At 43.6% G+C, this 17496-nt stretch overlaps 1 protein-coding gene across 3 annotated transcripts in view; it reads left to right on the top strand.

Moving 5' to 3' along the window:
• Window positions 1–6164: 6164 nt before the first annotated feature.
• Window positions 6165–17496, top strand: part of DAPK2 (death associated protein kinase 2) — a 56660-nt gene continuing 45328 nt past the window's right edge. For 2 of the 3 annotated variants that reach the window (XM_075273842.1, XM_075273840.1), the window contains exons 1-2: window positions 6165–6278; window positions 17142–17241. In XM_075273842.1, coding sequence (XP_075129943.1) covers window positions 17180–17241 — 62 coding nt within the window. In that variant the 5' untranslated portion in view covers window positions 6165–6278; window positions 17142–17179. The other variant, XM_075273841.1, reaches the window with a different exon arrangement.

Genomic DNA, 17496 nt, shown 5'->3' with positions numbered 1-17496 from the left:
TCCGCAGTGTGGGAAATCTACTGTAGAAAATTGTTGTAGATGGAATAATATATTTCTCCACTGGCCACTATTCTGCTATGATGTACATGAGCTGCATAGTGGATGAGATATCTCCAAATTGCATCCGTAGGTAATCTGTAACCTATTGCTGTAGATTTTACCTCTAACCTTGCAAAAGTTGGGCAGCTTGACAGCCCCATGTATTCCCAGGCTTAGGTTAACATCACACAGACTGTTTTTATAGCAGCTTGAATGGTAGTTCTTAAAGGGAATGTCCCATTACAGACTCATATCCCCTATCCACAAGAAAGAGGATAAATGTCACGTTATTTGGTATCCCAGAAATCAGGAGAACGGGGGACTGAAAGGGTTATAAAACTACTAAGAAGTGGGGGGTAAGCAAGGAAATAACAACTATAGAAGCTGGATTTTTTCCCCATTATCATTAGTTCTGGTCATGGTCTTGCTTGTCTCAGTTGTGTTACAATTTATAAATCCCATGTGTTATCCTCTAAAGCTTTTCAGCCTATACACAGTCATGCCAGTTATAGACAATGGATGGCTTCTAGAAAGTGTGTCTTGTGTGTGGCATCCACATACCTCTGTGTAAAGCTTTTGGGGTTTTGGTGCCTGTAACCTACAGTACAAATTACATGTGCATGATTTTGTTGGATATACAGGGCCGGTGGCACGTGACTGGTATTTTCATGCCCCACTAAATCAATACAACTCTGATTCTTAATACTGAATGTAATTATGGTCACTGCTGGGCTTAAGATAGAGCAGAAAGGCAGCTTGGAAGAATGTCAAAAATATCTGAAAACGCTGCACATTAATTGTCAGCAGGACACATGTACGAAACCTTATTATAATCCATGACTAAGAGCTATTGTGGGTCCAAAATACGTCACACTTGACTCTTATTGGAGAGCAATTTTCCAGCTCTGTGTAGACCTTTTGTGCTGCGTGTATTATCTAATCACACAATAATAGCACTTGAATGCAAAGCAATGAAAGTACAGGGGAAAATATCACAGATCTGAGGGGGTAGATTTTACCTTTTAAGCAATGCAGGCACATAGCAACCAGTGGAAAAAAACTGTTGTTTGCACAAGTTGTCCTTTAGTCAGAGAACTATAAGGTTAATGGTTTCATGTTCTGTAGATGAATGTATTCTGCATTTTCCCAGATTTTCTTATGGAAAAGTTATTTGGGCAATTGCTAGCCGAATGACACAGCTTAGGCTAGGTTCACACTTGTGCTGGGATCCTGAATGATGGAGAGCCCGTCCACTAAAACAGCAATAATCTGCAGACAGCGGCAAAACCCATAGGTTATAATGGGGTCCACCAGGATTTCCATTATTGTTTTACTGAAATGGGCAGAGAGAAAAGTCCTGCATGGAGTCCACCAATTTTTGGAGGTTTATGTGGTGGTGTCTCCAACGGAGATGTGAACCTAGCCTTAGGCTTCATGTTGATTTTACAGTACGCAAGACAATGGATCAGTAGTCCTCAAAATCCTACCTGCTTTGCATTTGTAGGTTCTCTGTGATCATGGATATGCAAAAAAATAAAGGAAGGCACTTTTCCAATATGAACTTCATTTTGCAACATCAAAGGATCGTGGGCTTCCTGGACCAATATACTACACGAGTGTCAGCTTCTTCATAAGTATTCTATCTGTTCATATATCCTCTATTATATATCATAATTTACCACAATTTGTTGTATTCTCTGTCTGTTATGAATGGTTTGAAATTTATGTATCTACTAATATGTTTATTATGCTATCAATAGATTTTTAGATTCTGTTTTATCCTTCTTTCTGGACATGTTTGTATATGTTTTCTATGCAAAATATGTGTCCCAATGTTTTTTGTTCTAATAATTCTGAAAAATTTCTCTATATATTGAGTCTTTAAAAAAACAAACAAAAAACCCCTGTAGTGCTGGATTGAATGTGTTTATCAGGGGCGTAACTACCGTGGTAGCAGTGGTAGCAACTGCCACAGGGCCCGGGACACTAGGGGGCCCGATCACAGCTGCTACCACTGCAGATTTTTTTTTTTTTAATAAGCCGTTACCTGCTGGAGTAACTCTAGCAGGTAACGGACCCAATTTACTGCAGCGCCGGGGGCTTCATGAAGATGGAGAGGAGCTGCCTCTTCCACAATCCATCTTTTGACAGTAAGTGAAGCCAGCAATTGCTAGTTTCACTACTGTACACAAGCAGGAATAGGACTCCGGTTCTATTTTGTTGGTTTTCGGAACTGGGGCCATAATTAAGAGGGACGGCCGGGGGCATTCGTACTGTCCCGCTAGTGGTGAAATTCTTGGACCGGCGCTAGACAAACCAAAGCGAAAGCATTTGCCTGCCAAGAATGTTTTCATTAATCAAGAACGAAAGTTGGAGGTTCGAAGATGATCAGATACTGTCGTAGTTCCGACCATAAACGATGCCGACTGGCGATCTGGCGGCATTATTCCCATAGGTGAATTAGTGTGTTTACATTGGACGTCATAAATATCTTTTTGTTGGCGGTCCCTTTTGAGCTCTAGTAAAAGGCATAGTGTGCAGCCAAATGCAAAAACTAGCACTACAGCCATCATAGCAGTCTGAACTGGGGCTTGATTGTAACTATTACCCTACAGCCATGCTAATGGAGCTTTTTTAATGCACCAGAATGTATACATAGAACCTGGGCTGTGATAACTGTTATATGGTTCTTTATTGGAATATATATATATATATATATATATATATATATATATATATATATATATATACAGTCCTATGAAAAAGTTTGGGCACCCCTATTAATCTTAATCATTTTTTGTTCTAAATATTTTGGTGTTTGCAACAGCCATTTCAGTTTAATATATCTAATAACTGATGGACACAGTAATATTTCAGGATTGAAATGAGGTTTATTGTACTAACAGAAAATGTGCAATATGCATTAAACCAAAATTTGACCGGTGCAAAAGTGTGGGCACCCTTATCATTTTATTGATTTGAATTCCCCTAACTACTTTTTACTGACTTACTGAAGCACAAAATTGGTTTTGTAACCTCAGTGAGCTTTGAACTTCATAGCCAGATGTATCCAATCATAAGAAAAGGTATTTAAGGTGGCCAATTGCAAGTTGATCTCCTATTTGAATCTCCTCTGAAGAGTGGCATCATGGGCTACTCAAAACAACTCTCAAATGATCTGAAAACAAAGATTGTTCAACATAGTTGTTCAGGGGAAGGATACAAAAAGTTGTCTCAGAGATTTAACCTGTCAGTTTCCACTGTGAGGAACATAGTAAGGAAATGGAAGACCACAGGGACAGTTCTTGTTAAGCCCAGAAGTGGAAGGCCAAGAAAAATATCAGAAAGGCAGAGAAGAAGAATGGTGAGAACAGTCAAGGACAATCCACAGACCACCTCCAAAGAGCTGCAGCATCATCTTGCTGCAGATGGTGTCACTGTGCATCGGTCAACTATACAGCGCACTTTGCACAAATAGAAGCTGTATGGGAGAGTGATGAGAAAGAAGCCGTTTCTGCACGTACGCCACAAATAGAGTTGCCTGAGGTATGAAAAAGCACATTTGGACAAGGCAGCTTCATTTTGGAAACAAAAATTGAGTTGTTTGGTTATAAAAAAAGGCGTTATGCATGGCGACCAAAAAGAAACAGCATTCCAAGAAAAACACATGCTACCCACTGTAAAATTTGGTGGAGGTTCCATCATGCTTTGGGGCTGTGTGGCCAATGCCGGCATCGGGAATCTTGTTAAAGTTGAGAGTCGCATGGATTCCACTCAGTATCAGCAGATTCTTGAGAATAATGTTCAAGAATCAGTGACGAAGTTGAAGTTACGCCGGGGATGGATATTTCAGCAAGACAATGATCCAAAACACCGCTCCAAATCCTCAGGCATTCATGCAGAGGAACAATTACAATGTTCTGGAATGGCCATCCCAGTCCCCAGACCTGAAGATCATTGAACATCTGTGGGATGATTTGAAGCGGGCTGTCTATGCTCGGCGACCATCTAACTTAACTGAACTTGAATTGTTTGTCCAAAATACCTTTATCCAGGATCCAGGAACTGATTAAAAGCTACAGGAAGCGACTAGAGGCTGTTATCTTTGCAAAAGGAGGATCTACTAAATATTAATGTCACTTTTCTGTTGAGGTGCCCATACTTTTGCACCGGTCAAATTTTGGTTTAATGCATATTGCGCATTTTCTGTTAGTACAATAAACCTCATTTCAATCCTGAAATATTACTGTGTCCATCAGTTATTAGATATATCAAACTGAAATGGCTGTTATAAACACCAAAATATTTAGAACTAAAAATGATTAAGATTAATAGGGGTGCCCAAACTTTTTCATAGGACTGTATATACCATACTTAAGGTGCAATTTTTGTACGTTTTGTTTGGTTGTTACCATGGGAGCTATACCCCTTTTTAACTTTTGTTGATAATAAAAGTTTCTAGCTTCTAACCCTATTAGTGATTCACCATCACAATTTATTTCTAATTGATTTCATAGGGCTACTCATACTTGATTTGGAAAAAATATATATATTATTTTTACAAAACAGGTAAGAAGGATTCTTTATTAATATTCTGCAAAGAAGGAACTTTAGGTATGAAACTTGGCAGAGTTCTCAGGAGGACTCCATTTAGGAAAAATCTCAAATACGGACTCCTTGAGGATAAGGCCTGTATTTCTCCCATCCTTTCACCAGATGTAATGGCTACTGGAAAACCAGTTTACAGGATAGCAATTTTAGGTCTATATATTGTATTTTTTCTAAAGAATAGGATGTCAAAGCATTGAGAGCAAGAGATAAGTCTCAAACGAGTACAAAAAGTTTCATTTCCAGTTTCAGATTCCTAATTGCTTTGAAAAATCTTGATACTAAAGGATAACCAGAGAAATTTCAATCAGTCATTGGATTAATGGCTGTCATGTGTACTTAAAGAGTATTATATTTAAACCCTTTTTGAAAGCCATCTTGTAAGAATTGTAGAACACTGAGAATTTCTACTGAATGAGATTCTGAATTGCTGAGCCAGGAAGATAATTTAGACCAAATTTTATGCTATGTCTAGTATATACAATTTTATCCAGTATAAAGTGTCATATGCTATATATACAGTTTTATCTATTATAAAGTGCCATGTCCTGTATAGTAAATTTACTTGAGAAAGGAGCCGAGAGTTCTGAAACGTTGTAATCTGTCATCATTATTAGTTAGCCGTTAAAAAGGTATCAACTACTAAAGACTATCAAGTTTTTTGTTTGTTTATATTTCCTACCCACTGGCTAACACGGTACGAGAACAAACATTTTCCTTATGTCCTGTATATACAGTGTTATCCATTATAATGTGCCATGTCCTGTATGTACAGTGTTATCCAGTATAATGTGCCATGTCCTGTATATACAGTGTTATCCAGTATAATGTGCCATGTCCTGTATATACAGTGTTATCCAGTATAATGTGCCATGTCCTGTATATACAGTGTTATCCAGTATAATGTGCCATGTCCTGTATATACAGTGTTATCCAGTATAATGTGCCATGTCCTGTATATACAGTGTTATCCAGTATAATGTGCCATGTCCTGTATATACAGTGTTATCCAGTATAATGTGCCATGTCCTGTATATACAGTGTTATCCAGTATAATGTGCCATGTCCTGTATATACAGTGTTATCCAGTATAATGTGCCATGTCCTGTATATACAGTGTTATCCAGTATAATGTGCCATGTCCTGTATATACAGTGTTATCCAGTATAATGTGCCATGTGCCATAGTTGACATCCAAAAGCAAGTTACCCTGCATGGGGCTGCAGATTTCAGCTCAGTGATATTGAACCATCTAAGTATCTTATTATTGCATTTGGATGCCACTTTTTAGTAATTCTCTAAATATGAATTAACTGCTGATGATAAAATATCATAGAATTATCTATGTATAAATTATATGAAGGTAATAGACCCTGTATATTTTGGTGGTAGTATTTGTACTGATCCTCCAGAGGGCCTCACAGTCACGTCCATGCAGTTTGACCAGGCTTGCAGTACCAGACATGTACACTAGGTGGCTCTTCGGCTGTGCGATTTAAATAAGTGGGGCGAGGGAACGCACGGACAATTACAGAAGTGTTCTTATGACAGAGATGTAGGGGGAGGGAGCGGGCAGAAGACGTCTCTCAAGTTCTGTAAACTGTCGTGGACTGGCCTGACTAGCACAGCAGGTACGTCTTATTAGCTGGGGATGGTGTGGAGTAGGTGAAGGCTTTCTACAGAGAATTGGCCAGAGGTCCTTGCGCTGACTGTGAGTAGCACCATAATGTCGTGTGGTTTCCGGGTGTTTCTATGTTGGGGGTCTGCAGAGGTGACCTTGGTCTTATTGGCTGATGCAGTGTCTGTAGAGTGCCCCATCTCTGCCTATGCCCGGTGTCTGTAGAGTGCCCCATCTCTGCCTATGCCCGGTGTCTGTAGAGTGCCCCATCTCTGCCTATGCCCGGTGTCTGTAGAGTGCCCCATCTCTGCCTATGCCCGGTGTCTGTAGAGTGCCCCATCTCTGCCTATGCCCGGTGTCTGTAGAGTGCCCCATCTCTGCCTATGCCCTGTGTCTGTAGAGTGCCCCATCTCTGCCTATGCCCGGTGTCTGTAGAGTGCCCCATCTCTGCCTATGCCCTGTGTCTGTAGAGTGCCCCATCTCTGCCTATGCCCTGTGTCTGTAGAGTGCCCCATCTCTGCCTATGCCCGGTGTCTGTAGAGTGCCCCATCTCTGCCTATGCCCTGTGTCTGTAGAGTGCCCCATCTCTGCCTATGCCCTGTGTCTGTAGAGTGCCCCATCTCTGCCTATGCCCGGTGTCTGTAGAGTGCCCCATCTCTGCCTATGCCCGGTGTCTGTAGAGTGCCCCATCTCTGCCTATGCTCGGTGTCTGTAGAGTGCCCCATCTCTGCCTATGCCCGGTGTCTGTAGAGTGCCCCATCTCTGCCTATGCCCTGTGTCTGTAGAGTGCCCCATCTCTGCCTATGCCCGGTGTCTGTAGAGTGCCCCATCTCTGCCTATGCCCTGTGTCTGTAGAGTGCCCCATCTCTGCCTATGCCCGGTGTCTGTAGAGTGCCCCATCTCTGCCTATGCCCGGTGTCTGTAGAGTGCCCCATCTCTGCCTATGCCCTGTGTCTGTAGAGTGCCCCATCTCTGCCTATGCCCGGTGTCTGTAGAGTGCCCCATCTCTGCCTATGCCCTGTGTCTGTAGAGTGCCCCATCTCTGCCTATGCCCGGTGTCTGTAGAGTGCCCCATCTCTGCCTATGCCCGGTGTCTGTAGAGTGCCCCATCTCTGCCTATGCTCGGTGTCTGTAGAGTGCCCCATCTCTGCCTATGCCCGGTGTCTGTAGAGTGCCCCATCTCTGCCTATGCCCTGTGTCTGTAGAGTGCCCCATCTCTGCCTATGCTCGGTGTCTGTAGAGTGCCCCATCTCTGCCTATGCCCGGTGTCTGTAGAGTGCCCCATCTCTGCCTATGCCCTGTGTCTGTAGAGTGCCCCATCTCTGCCTATGCCCGGTGTCTGTAGAGTGCCCCATCTCTGCCTATGCCCTGTGTCTGTAGAGTGCCCCATCTCTGCCTATGCCCGGTGTCTGTAGAGTGCCCCATCTCTGCCTATGCCCGGTGTCTGTAGAGTGCCCCATCTCTGCCTATGCCCTGTGTCTGTAGAGTGCCCCATCTCTGCCTATGCCCGGTGTCTGTAGAGTGCCCCATCTCTGCCTATGCCCTGTGTCTGTAGAGTGCCCCATCTCTGCCTATGCCCTGTGTCTGTAGAGTGCCCCATCTCTGCCTATGCCCGGTGTCTGTAGAGTGCCCCATCTCTGCCTATGCCCGGTGTCTGTAGAGTGCCCCATCTCTGCCTATGCTCGGTGTCTGTAGAGTGCCCCATCTCTGCCTATGCCCGGTGTCTGTAGAGTGCCCCATCTCTGCCTATGCCCTGTGTCTGTAGAGTGCCCCATCTCTGCCTATGCCCGGTGTCTGTAGAGTGCCCCATCTCTGCCTATGCCCTGTGTCTGTAGAGTGCCCCATCTCTGCCTATGCCCGGTGTCTGTAGAGTGCCCCATCTCTGCCTATGCCCGGGGTCTGTAGAGTGCCCCATCCCTGCCTATGCCCGGTGTCTGTAGAGTGCCCCATCTCTGCCTATGCCCGGTGTCTGTAGAGTACCCCATCTCTGCCTATGCCTGGTGTCTGTAGAGTGCCCCATCTCTGCCTATGCCCGGTGTCTGTAGAGTGCCCCATCTCTGCCTATGCCCGGTGTCTGTAGAGTGCCCCATCTCTGCCTATGCCCGGTGTCTGTAGAGTGCCCCATCTCTGCCTATGCCCGGTGTCTGTAGAGTGCCCCATCTCTGCCTATGCCCGGTGTCTGTAGAGTGCCCCATCTCTGCCTATGCCCGGTGTCTGTAGAGTGCCCCATCTCTGCCTATGCCCGGTGTCTGTAGAGTGCCCCATCTCTGCCTATGCCCGCTGTCTGTAGAGTGCCCCATCTCTGCCTATGCCCGGTGTCTGTAGAGTGCCCCATCTCTGCCTATGCCCGGTGTCTGTAGAGTGCCCCATCTCTGCCTATGCCCGGTGTCTGTAGAGTGCCCCATCTCTGCCTATGCCCCGTGTCTGTAGAGTGCCCCATCTCTGCCTATGCCCGGTGTCTGTAGAGTGCCCCATCTCTGCCTATGCCCGGTGTCTGTAGAGTGCCCCATCTCTGCCTATGCTCGGTGTCTGTAGAGTGCCCCATCTCTGCCTATGCTCGGTGTCTGTAGAGTGCCCCATCTCTGCCTATGCTCGGTGTCTGTAGAGTGCCCCATCTCTGCCTATGCCCGGTGTCTGTAGAGTGCCCCATCTCTGCCTATGCCCGGTGTCTGTAGAGTGCCCCATCTCTGCCTATGCCCGGTGTCTGTAGAGTGCCCCATCTCTGCCTATGCCCGGTGTCTGTAGAGTGCCCCATCTCTGCCTATGCCCGGTGTCCGTAGAGTGCCCCATCTCTGCCTATGCCCGGTGTCTATAGAGTGCCCCATCTCTGCCTATGCCCGGTGTCTGTAGAGTGCCCCATCTCTGCCTATGCCCGGTGTCTGTAGAGTGCCCCATCTCTGCCTATGCCCCGTGTCTGTAGAGTGCCCCATCTCTGCCTATGCCCGGTGTCTGTAGAGTGCCCCATCTCTGCCTATGCCCGGTGTCTGTAGAGTGCCCCATCTCTGCCTATGCCCGGTGTCTGTAGAGTGCCCATCTCTGCCTATGCCCGGTGTCTGTAGAGTGCCCATCTCTGCCTATGCCCGGTGTCTGTAGAGTGCCCCATCTCTGCCTATGCCCAGTGTCTGTAGAGTGCCCCATCTCTGCCTATGCCCGGTGTCTGTAGAGTGCCCCATCTCTGCCTATGCCCAGTGTCTGTAGAGTGCCCCATCTCTGCCTATGCTCGGTGTCTGTAGAGTGCCCCATCTCTGCCTATGCCTGGTGTCTGTAGAGTGCCCCATCTCTGCCTATGCCCGGTGTCTGTAGAGTGCCCCATCTCTGCCTATGCCCTGTGTCTGTAGAGTGCCCCATCTCTGCCTATGCTCGGTGTCTGTAGAGTGCCCCATCTCTGCCTATGCTCGGTGTCTGTAGAGTGCCCCATCTCTGCCTATGCCCGGTGTCTGTAGAGTGCCCCATCTCTGCCTATGCTCGGTGTCTGTAGAGTGCCCCATCTCTGCCTATGCCCTGTGTCTGTAGAGTGCCCCATCTCTGCCTATGCTCGGTGTCTGTAGAGTGCCCCATCTCTGCCTATGCTCGGTGTCTGTAGAGTGCCCCATCTCTGCCTATGCCTGGTGTCTGTAGAGTGCCCCATCTCTGCCTATGCCCGGTGTCTGTAGAGTGCCCCATCTCTGCCTATGCCCTGTGTCTGTAGAGTGCCCCATCTCTGCCTATGCCCGGTGTCTGTAGAGTGCCCCATCTCTGCCTATGCCCTGTGTCTGTAGAGTGCCCCATCTCTGCCTATGCCTGGTGTCTGTAGAGTGCCCCATCTCTGCCTATGCCCGGTGTCTGTAGAGTGCCCCATCTCTGCCTATGCCCGGTGTCTGTAGAGTGCCCCATCTCTGCCTATGCCCTGTGTCTGTAGAGTGCCCCATCTCTGCCTATGCCCGGTGTCTGTAGAGTGCCCCATCTCTGCCTATGCCCTGTGTCTGTAGAGTGCCCCATCTCTGCCTATGCCCGGTGTCTGTAGAGTGCCCCATCTCTGCCTATGCCCGGTGTCTGTAGAGTGCCCCATCTCTGCCTATGCCCTGTGTCTGTAGAGTGCCCCATCTCTGCCTATGCCCTGTACACATTGGGTTGTGTCTACTTTACCTTATACTATAAGTCCCAGTGCTCTTAATAGATTGGACAACTACATCACTAACAGCTCCCTAAGGCTGGCTTCACATCTGTGCTGAAGTCTGCATCAGTTTCAGTATAAAACTGGCAGAAACCTGGAAGACCTCATTATAGTCTATGGGGTCCGCAGGTGTCCGACAGTAACCGCTTTTTAAGCGGACAGGCTCTCCGTCTTTCGGGTCCCTATACAAATCCGAACGAAAGAGAACTGACCACAAATAAGAACCTCACAGTTAAAGGGGTATTCCCATCTACATAATTATTTTTTAATTTGTAGATGATTAGATGTTAAACATTTTTGCAAATATCAGTAATTAAAAATTCTGCAGAGTTTTAAAGATTTTCTCTAACTTTCTTAGTGGTGACAGTCTGTTATCTTGTTTGGTTGCCAGTGGATACGACCACCAGTGCAGAAACTTTCTAAGGTCAGAAAATCCGCCGTGATTTCTTTATTGTGGCCGGGATATCTTCTGATACATGTTGTGTCCCTGCATGATAACCAGCTACAATAAGAAAGTCATGGCTGAGTTCCTGACAAGTCCCAGACCATAGAAAGTTTCTGCATTAGTGGTCGTATCCATGGCAACCGATCAAGATAACAGACGTCACCACTAAGAAAGTTAGAGAAAATCTTTAAAACTCTGCAGAATTTTTAATTACTTATATTTTCAAAAATGTTTAACTTTTAATTATCTACAAATATAGAGATGATCATGTACATGGGAATACCCCTTTAACATCTGTGTTGGGATATCCGTTCTGTCGCAGGACCAGAACAATAGAAAAACAGTCCCATCATCTGACGGACATTAACGGATCTGAGAAATAACACTTAGGGGGGCGTTCAGACTATTGTCGGTGTCCGACAGCTAGTGTCCGCTGCTAATGTCCGTTCAAAATCTTATGTGGACATTAACATCGGACACTAGCTGTGTCCGTGACATTTTGCATTGATTTAAATGGACATTGGGTGCGTTCTTTTACTGTCCGTGGGTGTCCTTAACTGTCCATTCCCAAAGATGTCCGACTTTTCAAGCGAACAGCAAAACCCGACATGTAGGTTTTTGCTGTCCGTTTGAAAAGTCGGACATCTTTGGGAACGGACAGGCACGGACAGTAAAGGAACGCACCCGATGTCCATTTAAATTAATGCAAAATGTCACGGACACAGCTAGTGTCCGCTGCTAAAGTCCGCACAAGATTTTGAATGGACATTAGCAGCGGACACTAGCTGTCGGACACCGACGGTAGTGTGAACGCTCCCTTACTAGATTTTACAGACAATGCTGGACAAAATAGTCATTACAAGACATTTTCTTACTGATTTCTGCAATACTCTTCCCTGAGAGCTGAGAATGGAGACTCTGATGTAGATGTGAATATAGTGAATACTTGTGGTATTACCTGCATGGCTCCCTTTAGCAGTGTGAGCTTCAGGGCCAGGCTGTAGATGTGGGCTGTGTGTCCTATCTCCTGCTCTCCCGCAATATATATAGCACCAACATATTCCGCAGCACTTTACAAATCATATTAGGGAGTTGCTAGATAAGCCTCTAGTTCACTTGTGCTTCAGCATCTGCAGTAAAAGAGAACATGTGGTGGTGTGAAGGCGCACTCTGACACCACTCTTTATTTATAGACCCACTGCATAATAAATAAGACATTGCTACACGCCAACATATGTAGTTCTGTACATTTATGACCGCTAACATATGTAGTACTGTACATTTATAACATGGTGATTTTAAAGAATCCCGTGTGTCTGCATGTCTGTTACCCTAACCTCTAAGTGACCTTTGATCTGTCCTATAGTCTTGTGTGGATCAGTAACTCCTAACCTCTTATCCATCTGGAGAATCTTAGAACTACCCCCTTCTTACTGTGTTACCGGGTTCCAAGAATTATGCCAGTAGATAGTCCTTTGTCAGTGCCAGTTGCAATCCACATGTAATTCTAGTTAAATGGAGCTGTCCAATGACAGGGCAGGAATCCTACACTTGTCACACCATGCTAATGATCTAGCTTATACGTTGTATGGACCCGAACTGGTATTTATTGCGTACTGGTATTCCTACATGTGGGCTGATCCTGCAGCCAAACCATTCACCTTAATGATGTCATCTGTCACTAGACACGTCAATCCCGTCACACTCTTAGGACACTTTCTACACTAGTCTATATATTGACACAGAATGACTTTTTTATGGACATTAGATAACACTGAGTCAGAAAAGCAAAGGTAGTTTTGTGTACACTCAGGGTAATCTAGGGAACCTACAGAGCTCATATGGTCAAGGGGAGTTTCCGCATGTGGAAGTATCACACTGAGTATGAAATAACTTTGTGAACGCTGGATAGAAATGGACCCTCTTGTCAGGAAGTAGATGAGTAGTCCATCCATAGATTATAACCATGTTCAATGGGGTTGGTGATAATTAGAGGGTTAATACTAGAAGAGGTTCCAAGAAGTCAGGAATACTCTTAGTATCACATCTCTGGCTTAGGCTGTGCTTTCATATATAAAGCCTTTAGCAAACATGAATATTTGTATTAGTCAATGAACCAAACCTCAATCTTTATCTGGGGAGGATCAAGGAATGGACTTTCTTTACTACAAACATGTGGAGACTCCTTCATTTCACATTATAAGTAAACTTATGGGGCATCTGAGGGGCGCAGCACAGCAGTGCCTTCAGGAATTACAGGATCTCCAACATATACAAATGGTGATGTTGACTATGGCCGTGTGGACTATTCTTTCCAGTCAGGAATGGTACTATTTTTATTATTTACCAAATTTTGTGGATTTCTATTTGATTTATTTGCCGTTTTACATTTTTATGGCTTTTATAAGATTTATACCTACATTGAACTCAGGTTTTTCACTGTCTGGGTCATTGTCTGTCATGGTTTGCCATTTTAATGGAAAAACTAACTAAATTGGATTAACACAATGCATTCTATAACATATTAGAAACAAAACTTCCGCTTTCAATAAGGGTGTAAGCACACACGTAGAGTACATATTGCCTTGACCACTATGACATGTCAGTACAGCACGTTCACACTTATGTGGTATACGCAGAGAATAGCCGAGGCCACAGGACCACTCAAGGATGCAACAGGTCAGCAGGCATGGTTTTGTTATTGTGACATTGACAAATCCAACTTCTGCTATATCTGTAAATGAGTCCCAGTTGATAATGACCTTTGCTTCTAGTGAGGTGTGGTACATAGAAAACTCAGACACATAAAGGTATGTAGCAGATTTTCTGAAGAACCATGTAAACAATAGTGTTTCTTCTATAAGGCTGAGGCCTCATGTTGCAGATTTTGCTGCAATTTTTTGACCCAAAGCCAAGACTGGATTGAGCAGATGGAAGAAGTATAGGAGCTTCCTATATATTTCCCATTCCTCTTGTAGCCATTCTTGGCTTCGGCTCAAAAACAATGCAGCACAATCTGCAACAGAAAAAGCTTAGCCTCAGCCTAAAGATATGCCTTGAACAGGCCTGTAAAGGAAAAATAGGATAACTGATAGAGACCTATCCACACAGGCTTATGGGAGTAATTTCTACAGAATACTGACGTGCAGGGAGGATATATTAGATTTGGTAATTGTAATGAATGTAGATGCCTTGTAAGGTTTTGACGTTAAAGAGTCTTTTGATCCATCTTTTGATCACTGTCAAAACTCACATTAATTCCATGTGATTCTGTGCAGAAACACGATAAAACATGAAATGAAACGTGTAGAAGTGAAGAGCAGATGGCCAGCAAAAGGAAAGGCCTTCATATGGAACTTGATGTAGCATGTCACACGTCATTATCTTTTTTTGTTAGATTCATATAATTCCAGCATTAAAAAGCTGTATGAAAATCAGAAGCATATGGAGGTACAGTAGATGTCTCATATGGCAGTCCTATTACAGCTCTACAGAAATGGACAAATACATAAGCCCTTTATCTTGTGACTAAGATCACTGCAAATGAAAAAATGATGCCTTTATGAAAGTCACACAGCCGGGTTGAATCTCCTACCTGCAGTGTTGTGTGTATGTTGCTGAATTGTGCTGAAGTTGTAGTTGTACAACTGGAAAAGTGGCATATCAGGTTCTGTACACAGAAAGATAATGTGTCTAAAATTACAGTAGTTACATTTCTATGGATTTATAGAGAAGAAGAAGTAGTAAAATAACGCCATCTACATCAAGGGCGACCTGTGCTGTATTTTCAACAAAGTGGTAGAAAATTAGTTGCATAAACATAGGCAGAGTTACTAATACTAGGTTTTCAACAGTGCAGGCTTAGGCAATACAGTCTTAAGTCTAGGTTCACACTACCACCATTTAGTCAGAGGATCATACGCGCAGGCCTTTCTCATCCATGTGAAAAGTAAACAAAGAAGACGGAAGAAATCTTCCATCTTGTTTTTTGAACATTAAAGTCAATGATGACAGATGTATACTGTAAAAAAAAAAAAAAATTACATTTGGTTTCCTAAAATTGATTTTACATACTGTAGATTTTGTACAATACAATACAATATTTGGAATTGCTTTGTTAGTGGTGCTGTGTGAAGTGAAAAACAACCCCACTGGCTGTGCTGTTGATTGGTTTGGCCGCACTGGAGCGATCTTTCTTGGTTTGTGATATACAAAGGTTTAGGCAAATGCAGCAAAGTAAAGCTACATTCACATCTGCATCAGAATCTCTGTCTGCTATTTTAGTTGTCTGTGTTTCTGTTGTTCTGGTCCTCTGATGGATGGGAACAATGGCCATACCCGCAACATATTGTAATAAAGCTTTCAGAAATTAGAACTGTTAATAGTTTTTTTTAATTATTATGTTATTATGTTGAATAAAATACAAAGGGAATAAACAAAAAGAAATCTAAATCAAATCAATGTTTTGTGGGACCACCCTTTGCTTCAAAACATCATTTCTTCTAGCTACCTAGCTACACTTCCAGATAGTTTTTGAAGGAACTTGGCATGGAGGTTGTTCCAAACATCTTGGAGAACTGACCACAGGTGGATGTAGTCTCGCTAAGATTATTGTGTCTCTTCATGTAAACCCAGTCACAATGAATCAGGTCTCAATTCGGCTGTATTATCATTTCCAGGACTCATTGTTCTTATTTACACTAAAGATAGTACTTATTGACATTGCTTGTATGTTTGGGGTTGATGTCCTGTTGCAAAATACATTTGGAGTTAGTCAGTTACTATTAATGCTGAGCAAATCCCCAACTGACCAATTTGCTTCAAAGTTGTAATGAACCTCTACCATACCAGCTCTAATCTGATGGCACTGCTGTACATCTTCAAATTCTGAAGGAAAGTAAGCAAGATGTGTCTCTTATCTGCTGCACTAAGTTTCCTTGGTTATTGCTATAGTGTTGTCTATTTCATGGTGCTTCTTCAAAAGAGCTTAAACAGCACATCTGTAAGGGCTAGTTCACATCTGCGCCCGGTCTCCGTTCTGCAGGTTTCTGTTTCCTGCACAAAACAGAGGCAGAAGACGGAAATCTGCAGGAGTCTTTCTCACCCATTCATTTGAATGGGTTAGAAATCTGTACGGCCGTGAGCGGCGGTGAGCGTTTTATGCTCTCTGCCGCAAAACCAGTTTTTTTAATCCGGACACAGAGTCGGACATGCAGTACTTTGTGTCCGGTTTTAAAAAATCGGTTTCGCGGCGGAGAGCATAAAATGCTCACCGCCGCTCACGTCCGAACCCGGTCTGTGGTTTCTGTCTTCTTGCATGCAGAAGACGGAAACCACAGGACGGAGACCCGAACACAGGTGTGAACCTAGCGTTACTCCCTATTTTGGTTGAAATTTTTGCCTGGGAGAAACCATGTTGATACAGATAATGACCTAAAGCATGACATCAATGGCGAGCATTTACCAATCCCTGCATCCAGAATTCTGTTGTAAAAAAAAAAAGTCACAAAGTGACTTTTTTAGCTCATTTGTGCAAAAAATACATGCTTTTGATTTCTGCACCAAACCTTTTTTCGAAAGTGTGTGTGATATCCACTTCTGTTTGGCGAGTATCGGCAGGAAATGGGCATTTGATAGGCAGCATTAACATTTTACCAAGCCATATTTGCTGCATCACACTCTTTGACAGAGATCTCAGTTTGAGAAGAATTTGAGAATTTCGGCTTCCCTACTCTGAATTGCTCATGTAACATGTGAATACTTGTTAAATATCATTGAAAAAAATGCTGTAAACATTTCAAGATATTTGAGCAGGGAGAATTCCTGAACTTTTTTTTTTTTTCGTAACACACGCTTGGCACTTACCACTGACTATACGGGTTCTGCCCACATATGTCACTTTGCTCATTGTAGAAGAGTGAAATCCACAAGCCATCTAATGAGGATTAGGATTACCTCATATGAACAGTTTGTTTTATGATAACCTTGATGCTGAGCGATGCGTATATGTGAAGCTGCATGATAAAACATGACTGTTCTAGAGAAAACATTTCAACTGTATACACATAGCTGAGCTTATATAATACAAAGGGATGCACTATCAATTGCACATGGGCTTTTTAAATTAGGAAAATGGCAGTATCCTAGGAACTGCCTTCTGTTATTCCCTAATATGCTGATACTGAGAAATATGCAGGACATATGCTAAGATACTAGGCTTCATAGGGCATTCTGCAAAGTTTACACTACTCAAACGTTATGGTTTTTGTTTTTTGCAGCCTTCTCCAATGAAGTTCCTTTGATGTGAAGATATAGCATGGCTGTGTTCAAGCAGCAGAAGGTGGAAGACCTGTACATCATAGCCGATGAGTTAGGAAGGTAACATGAAGCTTATTTAGAGCTCTTACAGGATTATAGAACCTAAAATAATAGTGTGACTAGTTGTGGAGCTCTTGACCGTGCTGCAGCTGCTGGGTTATGTCAATGTGACATCTAATAGGTAACTAAACTAGAAAATAGATTTTATTTTTAAACTATTTCATGGAATGACCTGGGACTATATTAAAAATATCTGAACATGAACTGGGTTTCTTACATGGGTTGTCTGGGAATACTGAAGTGTATTTCCTATAC

Source organism: Leptodactylus fuscus, chromosome 5 (genome assembly GCF_031893055.1).
Source record: "Leptodactylus fuscus isolate aLepFus1 chromosome 5, aLepFus1.hap2, whole genome shotgun sequence".
NCBI lineage: Eukaryota > Metazoa > Chordata > Amphibia > Anura > Leptodactylidae > Leptodactylus > Leptodactylus fuscus.
The sequence above is the reverse complement of the archived record's forward strand: the minus strand, read 5'-3'. Positions and strand labels throughout refer to the sequence as shown.